General features: G+C 29.9%; 1 protein-coding gene across 1 annotated transcript; it reads right to left on the reverse strand.

Moving 5' to 3' along the window:
• Positions 1 to 6,202: 6,202 nt before the first annotated feature.
• Positions 6,203 to 8,048, reverse strand: LOC123670185. The gene is made up of 3 exons (XM_045603694.1): positions 7,659 to 8,048; positions 7,329 to 7,557; positions 6,203 to 7,008 (listed from the first exon to the last, which is right to left on the reverse strand). Exons 1-3 carry the CDS (start codon positions 8,046 to 8,048, stop codon positions 6,203 to 6,205), a joined length of 1,425 nt encoding a protein of 474 aa, XP_045459650.1.
• Positions 8,049 to 13,026: the final 4,978 nt, after the last annotated feature.

Genomic DNA, 13,026 nt, shown 5'->3' on the forward strand with positions numbered 1-13,026 from the left:
GTGGTAATTAAATCCGTCACAAACGAGCACCCGCAGGAAAGTTAAACAAACTTTGAAAATCTTTAATTTTAGATGTCAAATCATGATGCTTTTAACCTTTTGAGATTCGTGTTTTCAAGTTTCTAAATCATCTGATTCGTCAATTTTGTTATAATAATTGTAATTTGTATGAAACTTGAGATGTTACTTGTATCTTTAAATTTTAATTACGTCTTTGTTTAAATTTAGTAGTAAATGATTCGTTTTTGTTAAGTCTATTAATAAACTTTATTTTGTGACAAATTACTAACGATTTTTATTTAAAGTAATTTTTAATAATTTGAGGTTACATAAAAGAATAACGACATCATTAAATTAGCTTTTATTTTAGTAATACCTTATCTTAAAAATATTTGTAATGTTTAATAAAATTATTTCAGTATCTATAAAATATGTACAGGTCAACGTTAAGATATATTATTATATTGTGACTTGAAGACTGGTTTTTAATACGATAATCTATTATTATTATTATATTATATAATAGTTTAGGAATACTATCTGACTCACTATCGTTTCTTATAACATCACTTAAAGTTAATTCATTTTCAAAACTATGAAACGATTTATAGTCAAAACTATTTTCAGTTGAATTTGAAGTATGTTATAAATATATTATATATATTATATTATTATTATATTATTATTTTTATATAAATAAAAAACATACTGCTACACTTTTATCTCAAAGCTTTAAATTTCGCGACCCCTAAGTGATGGAGGACATTAAATTCCTAGCTATATTAGATGTTGAGACGGTATTCTACAACCCGTTGAACTCTAACAACTCACAATGCTATTAAATAAATAAAAAGGTACTGAAAACGTACGACTTACTCGTAATTCAATCGACAAATAAAGGTGAAGCGATATGTGCCTATGGAGAGGAAAGTAAACTTTTTAAACATGTCTGTGAATCGAATAATGATGTTATTTCTCTTGGGATATTATGTTTGTTTTTAGTGATATTTGCGATTAATTTTTTGTGGCTTTTTACATAACCTTATTTTATTATAAATGTATCGTCATTTTTATATAGAAATAAACGAAGTGTGAAAAATAATATTCATCAAAATTAATTTAACAGTGTAAGAATTTTAAAAGATTTGATTATTTGGAATACGTGTAAATAAACGTATTAATTTACCGAATACGAGTCATCATTGTAAAATATCTACTGTCGAACAATAAAAAAAATAATTAAATATGCAATTATATTTTTATTTTCACACAAAATAAATCATCAAATGAAACGAAAATATGTACTTACATAAACATTTCCCATTTTATGTACTGAAGTAAAGATTGTAAGGCATTGCAATAAGCCTACTGGGAGAAAAGCTGAGCGAATAAGACAAGAACAAAGTCGAATAAAACAACTAAACTTATATAACACTACTCCTTTTGTCCGAAACACTAATACACAAATTGCTTAGAAAGAAGAGATATATTTCATCTGATATTATCTAAACATTTGTTTTTCATTTCTTGAAGGAATGATTTGCTTCTATCAATAATGAATGGTTTTAATGATATTAAGTGAATAAATAAGCAGTAAATACAGTTATTCTTACTAATAAAGTCAATAAATTCGAGAAAGAACACATTTATAGTCAAGTTTATACGATTTATTTTTTCTGTAAACTAAATAACATAATTATGATCATATAAGAATATATCTGATGTAAGTTTATTAGCTTCTACAATTACTATCAACGCTTAACTGATACGGTACTTATTGCGGTTGTCATATTGAAAATCAAGTAATTTTGGCAAATTTTCATAAAATACCTTATACAAATAAAACAAAAATAAAACAAGTATGTATTATTGTCTTATCCATTTTTAATAAACTAATTTTAATGTAAAAAATGTAAATGTAAAATAAAATAACGTTATAAAGGAGTGGTTTTATTTTATTTCTTAGCGGATCACGTTCAAAATAAAGTGACGGATCGGTCTGGTTATCTGAGCTTTCCGACTATAAGAGTCGGATTTATCATAGTACCTACTTTTATATTTCATAACAAGTAACCATTTGTCTTGAGCTCTGGCTCTAAGCTATTGTAAAATTGTCATACTTTATGAAAATTTTATAGATAGCTACATTCACGGTGGTAAAATACAATATGAATACGTTAAGATTGCTACATTCTTATTTCGACCAAAAATAATAGAATTAGGAAAAAAAATGTTTAATAATAAAATGTAATTATTACATGTCACTCTTAAACACATAGTATTACTTTTAGAGTGTTCTCTTTAACTTGAATATTAATGAATATTTATTTAGTATGTAGTCAAACTTGTAAAGGTCTTGTATTTTCACAGAAACATTAAAATATAAGAACAAACTTTATACAATACATATCTTCAAAAGTCAAAGAAAACGTTAACTCTGCGTTCGTTCGTTTCGTTACAAACTATTTTTTTAAATATGTATTTCGTCCACTCTCTTACACGATGTCCCTGTTTTATCGTAAACTTTTTTAAAAGTGAATCTTTTATTCTATCGCTCTAAAATTTTTCGTTCATCTATCGCATGTCGCATTACAGCTGGCCACAGAGTATGGATAAAGTGAAAAGCGAATGGCAGAGCAACCAAGGCTAATATGGCGGCGCCCTTAGCTCGCATCAGCTGACTTCTTGACTGAGTTTCTTCTTTTGAGTGTTTTGATCTGTTTATTAATGTAAATGTTTTTGTTTCTATTCACTAAAGTTTCACTTGCATCGTGGTTACATAAAACAACACAATTCGTTTGTTTACTTATGTGACTGGCCTAACTGATACCTGTAAATATTGTATTTTTATTATTGAAATGAAACAGCTGCATGGTATAGAAACAGTTTTAATTGGATAGCTAATTTTGAAACAATGACTGCATATGTTTAACAGTGAAAAATTATTTACCTCCTATTTCTGTATACTGGGGATTGGTTGTGTTTAATTTATATTTAATTATTTTCAAGCTTACTACAATTCATAAAAATAATATTTAATTCCATAACTGAATAATAATGTATAATACGATACTATATAGTAGAATAACGGTCATCAAATAAAAGCAAAAGAATTTGAGTGTCAAGCGTACAATCGATACCTACTCTCTGAGTATAATTATTGTAATTTTAATGGTGATTTCTCAATAAATTCAAATTAATAAAGCTAATTGTCATAATTAAACTAACTTGTTAAAAAGTTCGCACATAAAAACAGAATTGGAACACATTAATATGACATTTCCTTTGTCCATGAAAAAGTTGTAACAAATTAATCATTTTAATTGCCTCTTAATTACTAAACGCTTCATTGTTGTTTCAATTAATTCAAAGTTCTTAGGAAAGTCATAAAATTTAAGGAAAAGGAAAACAACAAACCAGAATAAATATTTCCGTAACAGAGATGAACACCATTTATATAATGAGACTGAGAAAAGAGCATTACTTTATATTAAAGACGTACAAAATAAAATACAAGGTGTCTGAAATTGTATTTGACTAAAAGAGTGATTTTAACTATTTTCAGCTAGTGTAAAAATTGTTCTTAATTAATTATTACCTGTAAATATACAGTAAAAAGGTACCGTTTTTTTAACAAATAATATGTTACTACTACTACTACACAGAATAGTTGTATTGTATTCTATTTTATTGTATTGTGTTGTATTGTATTGTATTGTATTGTGTTGTATTGTATTGTACTGTATTGTTTTGTATATGTGATTGGATTTTTTAGATAAATTAACTTTCTGTCATGCATAGAGTATGTAAGTGCGATACTCATTGGAGTAAGTATACCAATAATGTTTTTTAACTTACCACGAAAAAATACGTGGGTTATAAGTTTGACGACAATGTCTGTCCGTGGCATTACAGCTCTTCGATGCACGGACTGATTTTGATGCAGCTTTTTTTCGTATTGTTAAAGCGAGCTTTCTTGCGGTGGTTCTTACATACGAGTATGTTTGGTAAAATTGATCTAGCAGTTTTAAGTGTATCGGTTTATGTCTATTGTTTAGGTTTTTTTTTTATTTCATACTATTATATTATTTAATAGTTATATAGTAAAGTACACAAAAATCAAATATAACTTTATTTAAATTGGCATAAAAAGCACCTGCGAATCATTACAAATTAAAATTTTAATTATCTGTAAAAGATCGATTCGGAAAGTATACTCTTAAAAAAAAAAAAAACTTGTGTGAAATACCACACATCTTTATCATTTATATCCTATTCTGCACCGAATGATAAGTCGATGAATCTCATTGCAAAATCGTTTTGTGAGATTGTATTATATATACGAATACCATAACCCAGAAAGTAGATGTTTATTTGCGCTGTTTGAAATTTTGAGTTACAATATTGTTATGCCTTCTCGTGTTTGTATTGCAATTATTACTATTTTTATCAAACAATCGATCGATCAAACATTTTTGAGAATATACATTATATTGTTATAAATATGTTGTGACGCAATTGTTCATATATTCATATGTCCTTATGAAAAACATCCCGCAAGAAGACAAATTGCATAGAGAAGAAGTATTGTGTGTCATTGACTCGTTATTTCTTCGTTATAAATTACGAAATACTTGAGTTTAACATTTTGAAAAACATTTTTGAATATCATATCAAAAATTGACCAAACTATTCAAGCTTCTTATTATTGTAGCTTAATTGGCTAGAGCGCCGACACGGTCAGTCGGAGACGCGGGTTCGAATCCCGCTGGAGCGGTCAATTTTTGATATGATATTCAAAAATGTTTAGAATTCCTAATGTGAGGGTAACACAAAAATAAAAATCGTACATATTTTGAAAAACGTTTCACAACTACAATAATTTAAAACTTCTCGAAATCTTTACAATTTCTAAGTACTCGTATTTCCTTCGACTACTTTTTGCGACAGTGATACGTAATGTGAAGACACACACGAGGTAACTTACTTATCACCCTAGCTGTTATCAGACATTCACAATAGATACAATGAAACGGAATTTTTACAAGAGGATTTTTCAAAGTTGTAAGATTTTATCATCGGTGATGCAAAAAGAAAGAGTGCAAAATCAATAAATTTAAAATCAGAAATATTTAAAACAAAAAGAAAACTCTTTAATATTTAAAACAATATGGAGACCAAAAGATCATAGTATACAATAAACTGTTAAAATACAAACGAATTAAAGTGTTAAATCTATTTTAACGGCTAAAAATTATTTTTTAATAATTAACTATGATAAAAAACTTCTCAGCTAATGCAGTTTAATTTGTAATAACTCTTAGTAATGTTTAGAATAATTTTAATCGAGTTAAATGTAATTTTATAAGTACTAAACGAAATTATAGTGAAAAATTCTCGATATTAAAAAATAATAATAAAACTAAAAGGTCATAACGTGTGCTGTAACCTTAACTAGCTCACTTGACCTTTCATACGCTAAGTTTAGTTCACGTTTATGAGAATTATGTAAATATTTGCAGTTGTAGTAACAACTATAGCCTGTTTATTTTCGCTACGGACTAAATTGACATAAGCTGTGTTGCTAGTTTTTTGCGAATAATTAATAGTGATATGCCGCTACCGTAACTTTACGTAATTTACAATCTAATATCGTTTTTCGGTAATAATTACAAAAATGTGTCTTTAGAATTTCAGAATGTGGCGACAACCGTAATGTACTTTTATAATGTACCTGTATGGCTAATGTATAGATATGATAAATGAAACACACTTATTTTCATAAGTATTTATTAATTTTAGTAATCATGTGCAAATTAAGGCTATTCTTTAGATTAAGAACCATCAAATTATGGGGTTTTCGGGGTCGGAGGGTAGAGGATGGAGGGGGAGCTACACTAGGTAACACTGCCATCATTCGGAAAGCAATGGTTATGGAAATATTATGCAGATCTATCTATATCGTATCGTTTGTTGATCTTGTAGTCGAGATCGGTTTTACGTACTCCTGTTCGAAAATAATATGTGAAATGAGAGATAAACGAATCCTTCTTCTAATCTCAAACCTAACCGTGGATATATCCATAATATCTCCATAACCATGGGGTTCCAAAGTGTAGCAGTAGTATTTGAGGTAGCGCCCCTCCACTCTCCCTCCCCTTCTACCCCCAAAATCCTAAAACTCGATGGTTCTTAATCTAAATTAATAATCAGAATCAGGCAAAGACTCCGTACCTGAATTTGCCGAATTTTCCGAATCGTCACCTACTTCTATAATAAATCTGTCGGTAATGTCGTCGACAATATGACCTAGAGTACTCATTTTGTCTTCAACTCCAATCACATGTCTAATACAATCTTTCCAGCGCTGGGGAGTCACTAGACGAAGCCCTTCCTCGAAAAGACTTCGTACTTCGGTCATTTTAAAGGTTTTATTGTTTTTTGCGACATGCCCCTTTACCTGAGCCCACACCAATTCAATTGGGTTTAGCTCGCAATGGTAAGGAGGCAGTCGCAAAATTGTGACTCCGCGTTCAGCGGCCATTTCATCGACGACATATCTCTCATGGACTTTTTTGTGGTGCCGTGCAATTTCCATTAATTCAGCTTTTAACATGTTGTTATCAAAGTTTATATTCTTTGACTTAAGCCACTCTTGTATTTGACCTTTACGCCAGCTAGAAGTAGGTAACGATTCCAATTTTCTGGTGTGGTACGGAGCATTGTCAATAACAAGTACTGAATTTTCTTTTAATTTAGGGAGAATATTTTTTATCCATTTTTCATATTCGTCGCTATTCATTTCCTTATGGTAATCTTCTAGTCCCTTTTTTGCTTCTAAGATCATTTCTCCACCATCCACGAAACCTTCCTCGCTTCCTATATGTGACACTACAAGTCTTCTCCCTTTGCCCGAAGGTCCTTTCAACCCAGTGGTTAAACCCTCCAAAAAAGCCTGTTTTTTTGATTTTATATTAGTGTCCACCCAGTGTTTACTCTCGGTATGGCCTAAAATTATTAACATTTTTTCAATATCATGCACATGTACTAAATATATAAAAAAAAAATCGTAATTCTGTACCTCTAATAATTCTTAGGAAAAATATTCAATATATTATTAGGTTTTGAAATAATTTTAGCAATATGGTATCGTTACATATTTGAATATAAAATGAATTTTACTTTCGTCTATGGCATATTAATATTGTTCATTCATTTGCTCATTGTCACTTTACTAAACTTACAATATTACTCTATTGCCTATGGTCGGAAGTACGCCATATTTGTTTACTAAATAAGACTGTTCCAAAAAAATAGAATTTACGTACCTTCATTAATCCATGTTTCATCCTGATAATATATAGACCGACCTTCTCTGCGGTATTGTTTTATTTGGTTCAGGTACCGATGACGCCATAAAATTATATCTTCACGATCTATTAATGCACTGCGTCGTTTTCTATTCATATATTTAAAGTTTAGATGCTTTGGTACTTTATATAAAGTACTTCGAGACAATGACGGGAGTTCTGAGTCATCATTTACAGCTTGAAGAATCTAAAAATATTGAATATTATCTGATTAAGTAATCAATAAAGTCTAACAGAACTAAAAAATTAAATGAATGTTAAAATAAAAATAATAATACTAGATCCTACCTTGTTCAAGGATGGTGATTCATTTCTATAAAAGAAATTGTGCACTTTTCGACGTATAGCTGAAAGAGTGAAATCGTCCAGTTTATCTTTATAATTTGCCTTATGTGCAACTTTTGGACCGCTCAAATTCTCATTTTCCTTGTGCTCCTTGAGCACTTTGTATATCGAACTCCTGGATATGTTCAAAATTTCAGCTGTTTTTAAAACACATTCGTTTTTCTTCGGCGTTTCGGTTGGAGATTCTGTCTTTTTTTCAGTGTAAACATATTTGTACGCGTTCATTATCATGTTTTTTTCACTTTCGGTGAAAGAAATATGTTTGTGTCTTTTTCTTGGCGAAAAGTTTTCTTCGTCGCGTTTACGCGACGAAGTTGAGGGCTGGTCGTCCATTATATATGGCTCAAACCAAATAACAAAACTTAACAACAACAAAAAAAAAAACAACGTAACAAAAAACAAAACAAACAAACTCAACGAAAATGTAACAAATAACACGTGAAATCGCATACGATAACGGGCGCATTCGAACACTTCAGAGGTTGAAGGACGAATGCCATGTATCCAAAATGGCACCGTGTTTTCGTTTTTTTATGACATGGCATAGCCTATTCTTCAACAAAAAATAAATCATTGTTGTCTTTACTCAATGTAGAGAGTAATTAAAATTAATAAATATATTTTTTTTATTTGTGATGTTTCGTAGTTACCATAATTTTTAAAAGATTCGTCCATTGTCAAATAATAATATTATGTAAAAATAAAAAGTTACGATTCATCAAACCGGTATCGTAGTACAATACTATTACTTAAAAGCTGGTATCATTATTTCGAAAATTGACATTTGCATGTGTCAATTTAGTCCGTAGCGAAAAAAAACAGGGTATAGTTTTAAAATTAATTAATAATGCATTGTTTCATTACTTTCTGCGTTTATTAAATTACGTTATAAAGTGGCTATGCGATGAACTTCGTATCGTCATATTTTCGTGAATACATCGACTTGTTATAACAACCGGGACCGACGGCTAAACGTGCTCTCCGAGATCCAGCCCATGGCTGTGACCGTTGCGCCAAAGCGGCGTCATCTTATATAACAAAGCTATATTTTTCTATAACAGTTATATATTGATGACTACATTAATTTATTTAAAAAAAAATTTAGTTGAATACACAATAATTCTTGTAGTTTCCGAACTAAGAAATCGAGTATCTTGAAGCGTTTACGGGCTAATCTATGAGAATCGTTTTTTTTACAAAGAAAAAAATAATTGAAAAGGATTACAAGTTAACGAATTACTGAGCATACATTTTGACTTTCATTCTCTTTTTCAAGTGAAGTGTGCTGAATATCGAATGATGAAATCGAATTATGACCCACTTCATTAAAAACAATTGCAAATACAAAAAAACAGACTAGATAAAAAGAAAGCAGTGCAGCAAAGAAAGCATAAGGTTATATAGCCTATAACTTTCATTATATAAAGGTTAAAACAGTTTTGCATAAAAATGCATCGATAAAAAACAAAAATTAAAAAAATAAACCAATGTCTCAACAAAAATTTATTAACAATTGTAACGTGAAGATGACAAAATTTCGTCACGACTAAATACATTAATCAGTTTGTCTATCGACTTGACATTTTCCTTGTAACAGTTTTCGGATATTCGAGAGCAAAAGCTCCGTTCGTTAGTGATCGCTTCAGAGTTCCTGTCTGCCTCGTTGTGGTGTATCTTCAATATCGAACAGCTTGATAGTCTATTGTGTGCCTCGGGCCTCGCTCCGGAGAAATGTAAAGATAGAATACTCGTAGACGTGGATTAGTACAGTACGTTGTTCGATATTTATAGCAGAAATGCTAGGTTTTTATTTAAAACTAGTAAAGCCGTTCTTACTATTGTATATGTATTATGTCTAAATTGGTGATTATTGTCAATACATTAGATACAATAGAAAACAAAACATTGATTTTTAGAATATTTGTATGTCGGTATGTTTGTACCATTACCAAGTATAGTTTAAATAGTTGCGATGACAAAGGTCTTTAAATTCTAGTCTGGTCGCTTTCTTTTTAATATACCGTCTAGAAATAATAAATGTACGTAGTTGTAGTGAATTGTAATGAAATGATTTTGTACACTTATTATTACTGATGTCGATATTATGTTTGTGCATATCTTTGTATCCACAACGAATAACTAATTTGACCTAGTACACGTAACATTTGGGAAAAATAATCATAGGATAGACGATACAAACAGACCATCTTATTTCATTTATTGACATGCAAACAAAACTCTCATGTAATTGAAAAAAGTAAGACGTCAATAGTAATACATTACCTGATTACGTAATATTTCAGAAGTGAGAACGGGAACGGTAGCTTTTGAAGTAAATATCGGTAACGAAGTTTCGAGAGGCGGTAAGTCAATAATATCTTGGTGGGTGCCAAATGCACGATCCTAAATGGTTCACTTATTTGTCGGTAGAATCAGTGCCCCATGAAAATTTTATTACGATTGGCGTTGAGATTTTCTGTCTGAAATTTGAATGTCGGAATTAATTTTCTATTATTGTATAATTATGAGCTAAATTTTTTTTAAACTCCGCATGTACACTTAAAATAAATGTTATGTTGAAGTAAATTGTTGTAAAATTAAGAAAAACTCACGTACGAACTTAACTAGCAACATTTAAATATCAAATAAAATCTACCCTGTTGGATAAAACCCTGCTCTTCTGTACAGGAGAAGTGTTGAAGAGTAATCCACCATGATAATATGTTCTTATGTTAGCAACCAGAACCAAAGGCTTTATCTGTCACTGAGGCGTGATAGGGAAGCCCACAAGATCAGAGACCAGAAACAAACACATACAAATGGAAATATGCTACGTACGACATCGATCCCGCGATCTTCGGTGGGTAATTTTAATTTGCGTTACACAAGAAAAGGAGTCTTGTATTGTCTAGATTAATTAATAAAGTAGGTTTCTTGCTTGAAAGTAATAAAGTACTCTTCATTACAAAGTTCTCTAATCTCCTTTCACTTGAATTTTATCTGAGAAAAAGTAATTAAAGTTAACCCTTTGTATTAACTCGGAGTATAGACTCGGCTTTATAAGAGCCGCAGACTATTTTGAATTTTTAGAAGGTATTCGATTTTACACGAGGAATCGAAGCGTTGGGTGCAATTCAAATAAAATCTTACGCTCGACCGTTATCCAGTATCCGTTCGTTGGATTGAATTTTGAATATTTATCTATGATACTAAGAATTACTTTTATCTATTTAGTAAAGGAATTATTTCAATAAAAAAAAAACGTTATTTTAGGTAACAATGTAATTTAAAATAAAACTTTTATTAAAAATGAGGTAGACAGTGTTAAATTGAATTAAAAAAATATCTTTATATTGACTAATGTACCTAAAATTTAAGAACACTCTTACAAATTACTTTTAGTACCATTTAAATTTATAAAATATAAAAATCATATCCTACTAACCTCCTCCTACTAAACTAATAAAAACGTAAAGATAATCCTTATCTAATTTAATTAATATAAAGGGTAATTTTTAAACTAATCGAAATATAAAATTAATAGTAATAGTTTCTACTTAGTTCTAGTCCATTATAATATTTTTTTATATTGAAAACCTAATTTGGAACGTATAAAACTACAATTCCTAGCCTGCCAAGATAAGCGCGGTTTATGTATTGCGGTGGAATTTATTACTGTTGTTCGTAGAACCTTTTTGTAGGCTTACGCTACAGAATTTCGAGCTTCATAGAATGGAACATAAATAACTAGACTATCTCTTAAAATTTAATACATTACGAAATTAACTTAGTTGTGTTATGTAAAACAAAATTTTATATTATGATTATATTATAATTATCGATCTACGTAAGATTGCCGGTGTAGACAGGATGAGGATTGCGGAAAACCGGGATGTCTGGCGCGAACTTGTGGAGGCCTATGTCCAGCAGTGGACTGCGATAGGCTGAAGTGAAATGATATCGTGATTATTCTTTGTTCTGCATTAATTTAAACACACGTGGCTGTGGTGAAAACAATTACGATTTTCTGATTAAACTTATTTGATTTTAATCAGTATTTTAATTAAAATTACTTGAAATTTTCATTGTTAATAAACATAATTATTTCAATTTACTATTTAACCGACTTCAAAAAAGGAAGAGGTTACTCAACTCGACCGTATATATATATATTAAAAAAAAAATATATATATATATATTTTTTTAATGTATGTTCGGGGATAGCTTCGTCGTAAATCGGTTCGATTTTGCTAATTCTTTTTTTGTTTGAAAAGGAGATTTCCTAAGTGTGGTACCATGATCTGATGGAATAGAAGGAAACCAGGATCTGATGGTGGAATTCCAGAGAAATCGAGGGAAACTCGAAAATCAGCATAACTTTTTACTGGGTATACCGATTTTGATGAACTTTTGGAGTAATCTTTCATAATGCGTATTTACTTAACTATTTTTTCGTCTACCTACGTTGTATTACTTGTCGATGTAATTGAAGTCGGTTTTTTCGTTTGCCAGTAAACACAATTATTTAACTATGTTTTTATATCTCCATACAAATAGAAGTATTTTTTATGAATACCGATTTTAATGATTATGAGGAACTTGCAAACAATGCTCCAACAATGCATCATCTTTGTGATTAACTAGAACATCCGCAACACCCATCAACTTTGTTAACATATTTCTGATCGATACGTCTTTGTATAGGATACGAGGATGTCTATTTATTTAACACTTTCCGCTAGACAGTTGAGTATTAGTCCGACTTGCAAATTTTGTATTTCCGTTACTGTATTTGCATATAACTTTAAATATTAATACAGCGTTGAAAACCTAACTAATCTAAACATCCAAAAGTCTGGTAAATAACAAAAATTAATCAAATATGTTTTTGAATACATATGACATAATTTTTTTATTACACGTTTAAACATTAAAATCAAATTAATTCTTAATTTTATTAAATGACAGGCTGATCGTAAAAAGCTTGTATTTCAACCCAATTAAAGTAAGGGCGTAAATAGAAAACAAATAATTTATAATTTAAATTAAAATAATAATTTAAATTGGTCACAAATCTCAATATTTAATAAATTTAATCGCATTATAAATGAATTTTATTGGAGTGAATGTGATCACAAAGGCGCATAGTATATTAAGCAGTAGTTTAATGTTTTACGGATAAATGAATGGTTTACCATTTTCAAAACCGCTGACAATAGCAAATTCCGTTTAGGCTGAAACAACCACACTTACAAATAATCACTTCAGCTTTAACAGAATATCAGTAGATATTACGCGGTAGCGCGATTAC

Source organism: Melitaea cinxia, chromosome 4 (assembly GCF_905220565.1).
Source record: "Melitaea cinxia chromosome 4, ilMelCinx1.1, whole genome shotgun sequence".
Classification (NCBI taxonomy): domain Eukaryota; kingdom Metazoa; phylum Arthropoda; class Insecta; order Lepidoptera; family Nymphalidae; genus Melitaea; species Melitaea cinxia.